This window comes from Typopeltis vanoorti, chromosome 9 (genome assembly GCF_054136105.1).
Source record: "Typopeltis vanoorti isolate ZY-2024b chromosome 9, IOZ_Tvanoo_1.0, whole genome shotgun sequence".
Classification (NCBI taxonomy): Eukaryota; Metazoa; Arthropoda; class Arachnida; order Uropygi; family Thelyphonidae; genus Typopeltis; species Typopeltis vanoorti.
In genome coordinates, this window is record NC_143557.1 from 36,748,492 (window position 1) to 36,762,527 (window position 14,036).

At 37.3% G+C, this 14,036-nt stretch overlaps 1 protein-coding gene across 4 annotated transcripts in view; it reads left to right on the top strand.

Annotated features, from left to right (window-relative positions):
• The window catches only part of LOC150102972 (transmembrane channel-like protein 7), a 482,602-nt gene that overhangs the window by 382,435 nt on the left and 86,131 nt on the right, over positions 1-14,036 (top strand). For all 4 annotated transcript variants that reach the window (XM_090398586.1, XM_090398588.1, XM_090398587.1 and 1 more), the window contains exon 14: positions 9,148-9,306. In XM_090398586.1, the coding sequence (XP_090254712.1) occupies positions 9,148-9,306 (159 nt within the window). The remainder of the gene's footprint in view (positions 1-9,147; positions 9,307-14,036) is intronic.

Consider the following 14,036-nt stretch of genomic DNA (forward strand, 5'->3'; position numbering starts at 1 on the left):
TAGCCATTAAAAGAATAAAGGATAGGAAAGTTCCAGGAGTGGATGATATTCAAGGAGAGTTACTGAAGGCATTGAGAAAGGAAGGAACAAAACTTGTATCCATCATCTTTAATAGAAGTCTGGAGGAGGATAGAATACCTTTAAGACTTCTTAAGATCTATTTTTATTCCTATTCCCAAGACTACAGGAACGATGGATTGCAACAAGCACAGAACTATCAGCTTGATTAGCCACGTTGCAAAAGTCCTAATCAACATAATATAGAAGAATGGAACAGATGATAGAAAGGGAATTAAATGAAACACAGTTTGGTTTCAGGAGAAACAGGGGAACCAGGGAAGTATCACAACACTATGGATATTGGGGGAAAGAATGATTGAGTGCAATAAAGATTTATATCTATGCTTTGTGGACTATGAAAAAGCTTTTGAGAACATTAATGATTCTGTTTTATTTGATATTTCGCACAAAAATCAGGAAGCCAGAGTCAGATTTGAAAGAGAGGACACTGAATGAATCCCCATAAGAAAGGGTGTGGGATGTCCCGACTCCTTTTTAATGTCTATAGTGAATGGATGATGAGGAAAGCCTTAAAAGATCTGAAGGATGAAATAAAGATAAACGAACATCTGATAAATAATATAAGACATGCAGATGACATTGTACTTATGAGCGAAACAGAGGAAGGCTTGCAAAGAATTTTGAACGGACCAAACAGGGTTGGAAATGAGAGATATAAAATGAAAATAAACATTCAGAAGACCAAAGTGATGAAGATTTCAAGGAAAGGAAATTCTGGGAGGAAATCTCTTTGAATGGACAAAGAATAGAAAGTGTAAAAAACGTTTTGAATACCTTGGGAGTTGGATAACAGAAGACAATAGATCTAATTATGAAATTAGAACAGAATTAAAAAAAGCAAAAGCAGCATTTTTCCAAATATACCACATATTAGGAAATAGAAATCTGAACAAACAGTTGAAAGTAAGAATTCTCATTACAATGATCTGGAGCATGGGGACATATGGATGTGAGTCCTGGACGATCAATAAGGAGATGAGTGACTGACTGAATGCATTTGAAATGTGGTGCTTGAGAAAAATGGATTATATCAACTGGACTGAAAGAGTGAGCAATGAAGGGGTTCTTAAAAGATTCAAAATGAAAAGAGACTATATGGCTAGTATCCAAAGAAGAAAAATAGCATTTGCAGGACATTTGATGAGAGGTATATACAAAATTTTGTATATACAAATTACTCAATTTGTATATACAAAATATACAAATTGTAACACATGCACACACAGAATTACTTATATTATGTTGTTTATAAGTCTATGATACAACTGGAAAAAAGAATTTGAACAATATTTTATATCTTATATAAACAATTTTTGAGGGTAAAAACATTGAAAATCATCATCATAAAAACTCTTGGTAAAATAAAGCCATTATGGTTCCAAAATTTTAGTGAGATGGACAGGACTAGTGATGTCATACACATGATGACAATTGAGAAAACAGTTAAATTTAGATTACATTTTAGAATCAATCAAATATATAAAGAAATTATATATTTTAGCAATTGAGCTTGGCAAGTTGAAGAAGAATGATTGTTATGGGAGATTTTAAGTACAGTAGTATAAGCTGGGAAGAGGAAAATCCATAAGGTAATGGAATTTCTAGAATTCTTGAGGGACAGATGTCTTAGGCAACATGTAACAGAGAGAACAAGTGGTTCAAGAGTTTTTGATTGGGTCATAGCATCAGAAGAGTATAATAAGTGAGATGACATCTTTTCCCCCAAGTTGGAGAGAGTGACCATGTGGTTTTGACATGAAAGATGAATAAACATGTAGGAGTATCAAAGAAAAGGGAACATATGTGGAATTATAAGGCTGGTGAATGTAATAGTCTTAGATATCAACTTGGGGCAAATGCATTCCATGGAGGGCAGAATTGGAAGGCTAGGATATCATTAGTGCTTGGGAAATGGTGAAGGAATATTTGTTAGTGGCAATAGTAAGATGTATTCCACAAGTGAAGAAGTGGACACAATTTGGGGTAAATTGGATGACAAACAATATCAAACAGGAACTGCAGGTGAAAAAAAGAGTACGGAAGAGATATAAGGCCAGGAGAGTGACTAGTATGGTGAGGAAGGCAAAACTGGAATATGAGAAGAGATTGACACTAAGATCCAAAGGAAATCCTATGGAATTTTTTAGCTATGTAGCCAGTAAGAGGAGAAATGATTGTGGAAGAATGACATTGTGGGATAAAAATGGGAATAGAGTGATTGATGCAGAGGACATAGGGGATTTGTTCAATTTATTGGAGTATTCCATCCTGGAGAAGAACGTTTTAATACTAGTGGGGTAGGGCAGGTTTAGAGATGCAAGAGAGAGTGTGTTCCAAATACTGAGTTCTCTGCATATCAGTAAAGCAGTGGGACTGGATGGTATTTCACCACAAGTTTTGAGAGAATGTGCTAAGGAAATGAGAGCTCCTTTGACCTGGCTTTTCAGTGAAATAATGGCTACAGGAAAGGCATTCAAGAAATGGAAGAAACATAATATAGTGCCATTGCATAAGGATGGTAGCAGACTTGAAGTGTCTAATTATAGGCCAGTTTGTGTGTTATTAGTCGTTGTTAAGGTCTTGGAGAAATTAGTGAGGGACCATATACAGTGTTGGGAAAATTAGGGTAATTTATCTGTGAGAATCAACATTGTTAAGGGATGCTCTTGCTTTAGTAATATGATTGCCTTTTATAATAAAGTGACAAGAGCAGTTGATGAGGAAAAGGCATATACTGCCATTTTTTTTGGATTTGCAAGGGCATTTGATAGGGTGCCACATTATAAGCTGATTTTGAAGTTACAGCACATGGGTTTAGATGTCAAGTTAGTCAACTGGATTCAGGATTGGCTGTGTGATAATTATCAGAGAGTTGTGTATGGTGGGACAATATCAAGGAGTCAGAAGGTTACAAGTGGGGTTCCACTGGGCTCAGTAATGGGACCTGTATTGTTTAACCTTTATATCAATGACATTGTCTGGATTGCAAAGGGATATTCAGTTGTTTGCAGATGATGTGCAGCTGGGAAGTGTTATTATTATAGTTCAGATGTGGCAGCCCCACAAGAATATTTGAATAAACTAGACAGATGGGTAAATGAATGGGGATGTCGGTTTAATGCAGCAAAATGTAAAGTCTTGAAGTTTGGGCTACATCGATGGGAGGCTGCATACTCAATTGGAGGAGCTTTTCTGGAATGAAGTAGGGGAGACAAGAGATCTGAGGGTGATTATTGATAGAAAACTGAAATTCATTGAGCATATTGCAAAGGTGGTGAAGGTAACCCAGAGGGTTGCTGCAATACTGAGAAGGATGCTGACCTACAGAGATAAAAGAGTTATCATTCCATTGTATAAGACCCTGATGAGACCATACTTAGACTATTGTTCTAAATTTGATCCTCAGGATTTGAAAGGGATAAATTAACTGTGGAAAGGGTTCAGAGGCGGATAACAAAGATGGTTTAAGGACAGTACAATGTCCATTACGAGGATTGACTGAGGGAATATGGACTGCAGAGTTTGGTACAAGAAAGAGAAGTGATATGATCGAGACTTTTAAACTGTTGAGAGGCAGTTACAGAGTAGACATTGGGGAGTTCTTTCACTTTGCAGAACAGCAGGAAGGAGCGATGACAAGGGGCCATCCCTGGAAGTTATAAAAGGGAGCTGTGAGAAAGAGGGTGAGGAGTGGTTTCTTTGCGTGGAGGGTGGTTGAACCGTGGAATGCATTGCCTGATAGAGTCGTGAGAGCAAGAATGGTCAGTGAGTTCAAGGCGTGGTATGATAGACTTTGTGTTTCCTAGGAAGGTCCTCCCATGATGAGTCTCTTGACTCCATGGAGTCCTGAATAATAATAATAATAATATTTTGATAAAATAAAGAAAAGTCCCTGCAATAATATATAGAAGGGAGGCAAGTATTAGGAGAATTGAAGTGAAAGAATCAAATATGTATCAGGTGTTGGTTGATTAAATGTTAATAAGGCTGTGGGAATGGATGACATCACTACGTATTCGTAAGGAATGTGCATTTCAGTTGGCTATGCCCATGGCTTGGTTATTTAATGAAAGTTTTGCATTGGGTAGGGTTCCTAAGAAGTGGAAAGAAGTCAAAAATAGTACCTCTCCACAAGCATGGTTGTCGGGCAGAAGTCTCCATTTCTAGACTAGTCTGTATAACTGTGGTTGTGGTCAAGGTGTTGGAAAGATTTGTTAGGAATAGAATACAATATTGAGTTGATGAACATAGCATTCTTTATGATGGTCAGCGATTTATAAAGGGTAGTTCCTGTTTTAGCAATTTACTTGCATTTTATGATAAGGTAACAAATGCATTAGATAAGGGAGAATCATATACAGTTATATTCTTGGACTTTGCAAAAGCTTTTGATAGATTACCACATGATAAGTTGGTGTACAAGACTCAGAATATGGGAATAGATACTATATTGGTTAGATGAATCAGAGATTGCTCTCTGAATGATACCAGCAGGTGTTGTGTATGATGGATCAGTGTCTCTAAAATGGAGAGTAACCAGTGGCGTGCTCCAGGGTTCTGTTCTGGGGCACTACTGTTTAACTTGTTTGTAAACAATATATCATGTGGGCTGACTAGGATTAGTCAGTTGTTTGCTGATGATGCAAAGTTGGGAAGAATTATAAGTAGAACAGCGGATATTAATTCTCTTCAGGAAAGTTTGAATTAACTTTTTACTTGAACAAAGAAGTGGGTTGTAGTTTTAATATCAATAAGTGCAAGATGTTGCATTTTGGAGTGCAGAAATATAAGGCTATGTGCTATACTGATGGTGCCATACTGCAGGAAGCGGATGAGATTAGAGATTTGGGAGTGATGCTTGACAGTAAACTGAAGTTTAGAGGGCATATTGCTAGTGTTGCAAAGGTTGCACATCATAGTGCTGCTAAGATAAGTACTCTAACATGCAAGTATAAAGAAGTGGTTGTGCTGCATATGGCACTGGTCAGACCACACTTGGACTATTGTCCCCCGATCTGGTCACCTGGTTTTTACTGTACCGTGGAGACGTTGGAGAGGGTCCAGAGATGAGTGACTAAGACAATATCAGGAGTTTGGAGTGCTGGCTATGGAGAGAGGTTGAAGAGATGTGGATTGCAGAGTTTGGTGGATAGGAGGAAGAGAGGTGATATGATAGAGATGTTTAAGTTTGTGGGAGGATTATATCTAATCCAAAGGGAATTATAAAAAGACTAGAAGGTGAGAGGGAAAGAACCAGAGGTCATTCCTGGAAGTTATGTAAAAGTGTGATGAAGAAGGGTGTGAAGAGTAGCATTTTTCATGGAGAATGTCAGTAAATGGAATGCATTACCAGAATGTGTTGTTAATGCAGGGAGTGTTAAGGACTTTAAGATTTTATATGATAAATATATTGTCAGTTGAAGGAACCTCCCACGATGAGTCTGTCGACTCCATGGAGGGTGTAATAATAATAATTTTTTTTAACATTGCAACAATGAAGACAATATTATCTTTATAACTGTGTGAACATTGAAAAGCTTTTTCTCTGAAAGAAAAAAAAACTCGTGCTCTAAAAAAAAGTCAGAAACATTTAACTCATTAACACCATGGCAGAGATTTAGATAATCCAGAAATGCAGCAAACATAAAAGTTGGGTAGGTTAAGAGAAATTACAGGCATGACAATTGCACATAAGATGTAATTAGCTCATCAAATGAAAATATGTATTCAGAGAAAGTCAATATTCATTTAGCGGATTAAGCATGTATCTGGAAAAAGAAAGTACTGTGAAGGCAAACAATACAAAATGAATAATGGTAATAATCAGTTGTGTGGAAATTCAGCCAAATTACTTAGTTGATAAGGGCTGCAAATGTGTAGTATGATTAAAAATTAGCAAATCAGATTTAAAAAAATCCTAGTCTTTTCTGATATGTAAGTAGAAGAAAGAATGATTATTGTGATGTTAATAGATTTATTTATTTTGTGTGGGATTCCCCGCTTTCTTCACCAATCTCTTAAGACAGGCTGAGCCCTCCTAATGAAAGATTAATTATGTATTTTATGACTGTAGAGCCATGTGTGTTCACAGGGCTGGTTTGCCTGTTCTGGAGGACAAAAAACCCTAGTTTTGGGTGAAAAAAATTCCCTATCTCCATATGAGATCAGCTAACTCACCATTAGTCGAAAGATACCAGATAAAGTTTCCTCACATCATGGATTGGAATCAAACCCCAAGTCTTTATGACCAAAGGGCTTTGTCTATACTGACCGAACTACAGTGGCTCTATGTTAATAGATGGAAATGGCAGATAACTGCCACAGAGGACATAGTGCAGGTATTCAGTGAACAATTCATCAGGATATTTTATCTTTATCAGTATGACATCATGAGAAGCTTGAGTTTAGAGAAAGTGAATTGCTGATAATCAAGCAAGAGGTATATGAGGAATTAAGTAAACTTGATATCAAAAAGGCAATATGATTTGATGACATATCATTGAATGTCTTAAAAGAATGTTCTAGGGAGTAAATAAACAGATGCCTTAGCATACCTGTTTTACAGGGGTCTTGCAGTAGCACAAGTCCAAAGGAGTGGAATGAGGGTAAAGTTATTTCACTTCAAAAAAAAGGTGGTTAACTTGAGACTGTAAATTATAGGCTAATGTGTATATCTGCAGTTATACAGATCAGCTTTATAGATATACATAATCAGCTTTGCCAAGGTCTTAATTATCACTCCAGGGATATTAATTTAATTATCTGCATCTGTCTTAGTATTGACCTTGTATAATGGAACCATTTAGCTTTCCTTCAAATCATTTCAGGTGCTCTTTGTATTATGATTCAATTTTCATGCATACCTTTGAAAGCATCCATCACTCCTGTGTACCTTATTCTCATGCACAGTCAACTGTTATGCACATTCAAGAGTTTCTGTCACTCCCGTATGTCTTTTCTTCATTTGGTATCAGTAATGCCTTTAGGGTGAAAACACCTGGTTCAAATCCTATCTAGGATATGAAGAACCTTTATAAGGGGTTTTTTTTTCATTAGAAGGTAATTTAGCCTGTCTCATATGAAGGTGGCAAGTTTTCTCTGCCTGGATACTGATTTTTCATCCCATAAAACAGGCAAACCAACCATAAGAACTTGCAATTTAGAGACATAAAATACTGCCCTCTTAGCTTTACGTGTTGCTTCTATAATTCCAGATAACCAATAACAATCATTCACATTCTCTTAACACAAGTGCAATATCCCATCTAAGCTTATCTCTTTCTCTCATCTAATTATTCCACAGCATCTGGAACCCTGCTCTTCCTACCTGGAATATATAACCTGGCAAAGTGATTACTTGATAATTCCACTATTTCTACTGCTTATATTGCTGTTTTCCATTTGTATGCATTATGATTATTTTTCCAAGATTATTCTTGCATATAGCAAAAGAACTATATGGGATATCTTTTCATATTTCCAAGGCATTCCTTTGGGTTTTTATAATGTTCTGAGTTTATCAAAATATCCATGTCTGGCCTTCCCTTCTTCCCCAGGTTAGAATTATGATCTCTCTCTAATCAGAGGCAAGATGCTATCTTATTATAGAAATCTTATTATAGATGTTTCATCCTCAGCTATTATCATCAAATCTAATCATCTTTTCATGAGTCCCATCCCCTTTGGCCAAAGTAATTATTCCTTCAGTAAAATTTATAAGTGATCTTTCCCTCCTTCTCCTGCATGCCTTTTCCTCCTTCCATTTTATCTTCTCGTAGTTGATATCACTTAAAATGATTACTTGTCTTTTACTTGTTAAGCTAAGCTCCCTTTGCAGTTGCACAGTCTCTGAAATCCAAAATCTGTAGCAGTACTCAAGTGTTTTTTTTTTGTTAGCCCTTCAACAAATAGTTTCAAATGTACTGTCTGCACTCAATGGGATCTCAATCCTGGTTGGATTTAGTTCCTATGTTGTTAGCAGTGATGTTACTTCTCCTCCTCTTCTGTCTTCTCTCAATATACTTTGTATTATTTTCAGATCACCAAGCATAAGCTTGGTACCCATGCAACCCTTATAGCTTGATCACCTGAAATAAGCAGCCTGTCACACTCTCTCCATTAACTGCTTAATTCCTTATTTCCTTCTGTTGCAAATCTGTAATCTGTATAGCCAGTCCCACTATTCTTTGCAGTTATTTTCATCCCCCCCCCCCCCCCCACACACACAATCTAGCAGCAATTATCCACTTTTATGCCGATGCTCAAGCTGTCATATGTGTCTTCCTACCATGACACTTTTAATTCCTTTGTTTAAACACTACCTTCTTCCAGAACACTACTTCTCATCAGCATGTATTGATCCTTCTACCTATTAAAATCCCTCCAGACATTCATGTGGTGCTTATTCTTCCAAAACATTGAACAATTTGCAGTCATTGTGAATTATCATGCATCTATATATCCGTCACTCCCCCTTTCATTTCACATCCTCTCTTGCTACTTACTAAGCACTTTTTTCATTTCTCTGACTTGCATTTTGTATTATAAAACACTAGCAAAGTCTTGAAATTTATATCATTATCTCACAGTGAGAGCAGTTTACATGACTATAACTTGTGCCATTTTCCTCTACTTTCTTTTTTTTATCATATTTGCACTTTGTATAATCACTTTTACTTCATCATCACTCATTTTCATCTTGTCATATTAATTTAGTTGTAGTGAAATCACCACCAAAATTCATTTACATCTTACAAAAGGAAAAAATTGATTATTACAATTAAGTTTACTTTTCTGTAGTGCTTAACATTGTATCAAACACTCAACTAGGCAAGATTTTAATGATTTACATATTCTCTTTAAAATTATGATATTTAAAATCAATCAGTTTGCTTTGTTTTAGTAACACCAGTAATAATCAGTTATTATTATTGCTTTTAGACAAATCAAGTTTATTGATTTTAAATGTCTTCATTTTAAATATTGGAGCTATTTTCATTGTTTTTATTGCATGCAGATGTAGGTAGTGTTGATGTATTAAATATAACCTGTGGATTTTATTTATAGGACTCAACCATCTTGTGGACCTTTTAGTTTTTTAAAAACTCCATATCATGTTATTCTAAATCTGTTTACCGAATACAGAGAAAAGCATTATTGGTTTGGCACTTTTATACAGTATCTTTTAACACCTTCAGTAATAGCTGTTGTTCTCATTATTTTATTGTGAGTACATTCTTTTTTCCTTCTACAGTTAGTTATATATATTATATATTGTTCATTAACTTTAGCATAAAACAAAGAATACTATTCCTTCAGTTGAATTGTTGCAAGAAATTGCATTTTTTAAGCCATTAGCAGTTTTGACAAAAATTCTTTTAAAAGTAATACAAAATTTTTGCGTGTCATACTGTTATAAAAAGTTTTGGATACAGGCATATGAACTCCAACTTTCAAACATGTAATGCATTGTTGGAAATGTGTTTGTAAGTTGAATTTTTTTTTTCATAAGATAGATGCAACAGGTGATGCAAACTATTAAAAAAATGATAAGCATTATTAGTAAGGAAAGGTATTATTGTGTTTATTTTGTGACACTACTAGTATTTAAGTTTGCCCTATTTGAATTGATGATTTTTTTTTTTTTGTATAATTGCGTGGTATTTGTTTAATTAGGATGTAATGATCTCAGTATTGTCTGTACATGTAGTGATTATATTCAACATGGTGATTGCCAGTTTCAGTACCAGCCCTAGCCCTCCCTAGCTGTAACTTACGGCTTGCTGTGCATGCAGTATGTGCATGTCCTGTTGTTTAAGAATGTGGCAGGTGCAAGACAGGAATGTGTTTGTGTGCATGAAATGCAGGCAATGGGAGGCTCTGAGAGACACGAGAGTGTCTCATTCCTGGGATTTAGCAGTTGTGGAGATAGTGTTTCATAAACAGGTGATTTTCAATTTGTGGATGCCAGTAGTGTGTTGGAAGATGGACAGAATGTTAGACCTACATATAGATTTAGCCTTGGGTAGTTTAGTGGACAGGGATGGTTAGACTGATGGCAATGATTGTGTGTGAATGGCAGTTGAAAACAGATTGTGTTGAGAGAGAAATAGAACTGCTGAGAAAAGAGATGGAAGGAAGGAATGAAGACTGAGTTGGGGAGGGTTAATGAAATCTTGGGAGGATTTCATTAACCCTCCTTGGGAGGTTGGTTAGGCTAGTGTGAGAGGAATGAGAGTAGATGTAAGAGAACAGCATCAGAGAGCAAGGGAAGGGGAGAGACAATGGAAGAGAGGAAATTGCAGAAAGACAAGCGTGTGTGGAAGCAAGGGATAGAGAGGTGAGAGGGAAAGGGGAGAGTGGGAAAGAGATATTGCAAGCTGTAAGAATAAGGGATGCAAGCAAGAGAAGGATGAATGAATCTGGAGTGTCATGTCTGGAGATTCGATGATTCAGGATGTGCAGAGTAGATTGCCAGAGGAGTGTTTGCCTGGTGGAATGATAGCGAGTGTTGCAATGGCAGCAGAGATAGGTGAAAGTGTGGAGGAGATAATAGTAATGGTTGGGACAAATGACCCAGGAGGGTATACATGAATCATGTAGCTCAAGATTTAAAGTTGATGTTAGACATAGTGCAGCAGAAATATGTCCAAGAAAAGCTAGTGAGCATGTTGCCCTGGTATGATAATGTGGAGTGGAGGAGAAGAGCAGTGATGATGAATGAGATGAAAGTGAGAATGTGCAGGAAGAGGGGTCTGAAATATGTGGATGTGTGGAGTACATTTGAGGATAGAAGGGGAACTGTATGCAAGAGATGGATTGCATTTGAATGCAGAAGGGTGCAGACATTTGGAGAGACTGTTGCTTTCTGGGAAAGTGAATGAGTCTGTCAGTTTGATAGTAGTGGATTGATAGTAATGGATTGTAGGAAATTGATGAGGCTAGAGACTGGGGAGGTGAATGGTGGGCAGACAGTTGAAGTTCAGAGGGTATATCACAAAAGTTAATAAAATAACTCAGAGGATTACATTGGTGTTGAAAAACACAATAACAAGTAAATATAGCGAGGTTATTATCCCTCTTTATAAGACTATGATTCAGCCACATCTTAACTGCTGTGCACAGATTTGGTCACTTGGGTTTCTTGAGAATCATGAGGTGGTAGAGATGATTCAGAGACAAGTGACCAAGCTGGTGATAGGTCTGTGGAATGTTTCCTATAGGATAGGTTGAAGTTGTGTGGGTGGCAAAGTTTAGTTAATAGATTGAAAAGAGGGGATAAGGAGGAAGTGATAGAAACCTATAAGTTATTATTAAAGGGGTTCTATAGGATTGACACAAAATAATTTTTTCCATGCATGACAAGTATAGAAAGAAAAAATTAGAAATCACCCCTGCAACTTGTGTAGGAGTGTGCAGACTATATATATTTTTCTTGGAGAGTGGTGATTGAATGGAATGGATATCCAGAATTAGTTATGGATACCCTGACAGTGAACATGTTTAGGAGGGCTGTAATAGGTATTATGTGGGTCTTCCACAAAGTTTTCTAACTCAGTAGAGATACCTATGTATTAATAATAATGATCACTTTTATTTGGCTACTTTTACTCATATCTTTTATTATTATTATTATTATTACCCAAGACCCCATGGAGTCAAAGACTCATCTAGGAGGTCGTTTTATCATACACACAGCTCATCATCTGTGCTTTAAACACATTCAAATTCTCTGCAGACACCACACTCTCGGGCAAGGCATTCCAATCATTCACAACTCCGCATGAAAAAAACCTACTTCTCACTCCCCTACTCACACCCTCTTTATACGGTTTCCAGGGATGACCTCTTCGGCATTGATCCTATAACAACCCCTTAATAACTTGTAGGTCTCTATCATATCTCACATGGGAATTATAACATGGTAAATCTTTAAAAGAAGAAGTTTGCAAACTAGCAGGTGAATGCAACTTTGATCCCAGAAATCTCATCAAATGTCATCACTTCAGTCCCAATAAACAAAATAAAGGATGGAACAAACTTTCCACGTCTCGTGAAAGTGATCTGTGATACACCGGCAAACACTTCCAAATTAATAATGGATAAAAAGGAAGCTAAAGGACAGTTTCCCCCAATCACGTGTATGTGCTCGACCTGATTTAACCTTTGAACAAAGGGAACAAAGACTCCAACTCTGAAGACAGCTAGAAGAAAAATGCCAAAATGGAGACAACAGCTGGACCATAGACTACAAACAAACCAAACTAGTGCAAAAACCAAGTGACACCACTAGTAGCCACCAAGGAGACCAGTATGCAGGCACTGCATAGGAAACATGTAAGACCCTTGCAGTCAAAGCCATGCCCCACAGACTCTTGCATATCCACTACGCCAACATCCGTAGTCTCAACTTCAACCTTAATAGCGTTCACTATCATCTACAGTCAACCAAACTCCACCTACTCTTCTTAACAGAAACTCAAATCTCACTTTCCCCCCAGCACCATCCATCTCAACCATCCAAACTATTTACTATTTAACTCCTTTCGACCCAAGGGTGGTGTGTGTGTGCATATATCCGCTCTGACATACCCTACTAGAGAGCACCTAACCTAGAATCGCCCACCTTCTTTGGCTAAAAATATCCCTCCCCACTCGGTAAAATTCATCTGCTGTCTCTATCGCTCTCCCAATACCACCAACCACTCCGAACTCTTTAATTTCCTCTCCTCAAAAGTTGATTTCCTCCAGTCTCACTATCCTAATAGTGAAATCATCCTCCTAGATGATTTTAATGTCCATCCATAACACCAACTGGCTTTCCTCTTCCAGTTGTACAGATCCTGCAGGTAGAGACACTGAAATATTTGCCATCACCAACAACCTTACACAAATAGTTCACAAACCGACCAGAATACCAGATAACCCAAATCACTCTCCAAATACCCTAGATCTCTTCCTTACCAATGACCCGTCCAAATATACAGTGAATGTAGTGAGCCCCCTGGGTAATTCTGACCACAATCTGGTACTCATCTCCTGCCCCATGCAACAACGCTTATGCAGTCACACCTGCACAAGAGTAGTCTGCCATTATAACAGTGCCAAACGGGACAGCCTCCAAGACTACTATGCTTCATTCCCATGGTTGGACTATTGTTTGCTGTCTTCCGATCCACACCGAACACATCACTAAAGTAATCCTCACTGGCATGATAACATACATTCCCCACACCACTCTGAACTGCCGTCCCCTATCCAAACCCTGGTTCTCCAAAAGATGTGCCAAGGCTGTACTAATGAAAAACCAGTCATACCACAACTGGCTCAAATTAAGAACTCCATCCTCCTTCAGTGTGTTAGATCTGAAATAGGTGACCTCAGAATTTACCTGATGTCACCATTCCAGAATCTAACAATTTACATAAAATCACACTTGCATACGTTTCTTTAGCAGTAAAAATGTGTTTTTTGTTTATAACAACTTCCTATATGATAATTTGTGAATTTTGTGAATTTTAAAACTTTATATCTAAATGTCTAGCATAAATGTAAGTCAGAAAAGGGCAAAATAGGAGAGGAATTGTTAATGAAATAATGTAAGTGAAAGAATGCGAACTATTCAATGACATAGGGCAAAGATCACCCTAAATACTGTAAGATCAGAGAAAGCACCCGCGGGCATTACATCTTAGAAGGCACAATGACGTATACTTTCCCCAAACCAAAAAGTCCCGTATGTTAATCAGTGAAGTCACCCGAACGGAGACCAATGGGTGAAACGATGAGATATTTCAAACTCGGAAAGGTGGTGCTCCAGGAGAAGGTATATAACCCGCAACAGGGAAGAAAATGACCCCCCCCGTTTTTTCTTGTTCTTGAGTTTTCTCTCTGTGTGCTTCCAGTTCTTCGCAGTTCAGCTCTCATATTTGAGGGCTGACTTACAATAGAGTTCA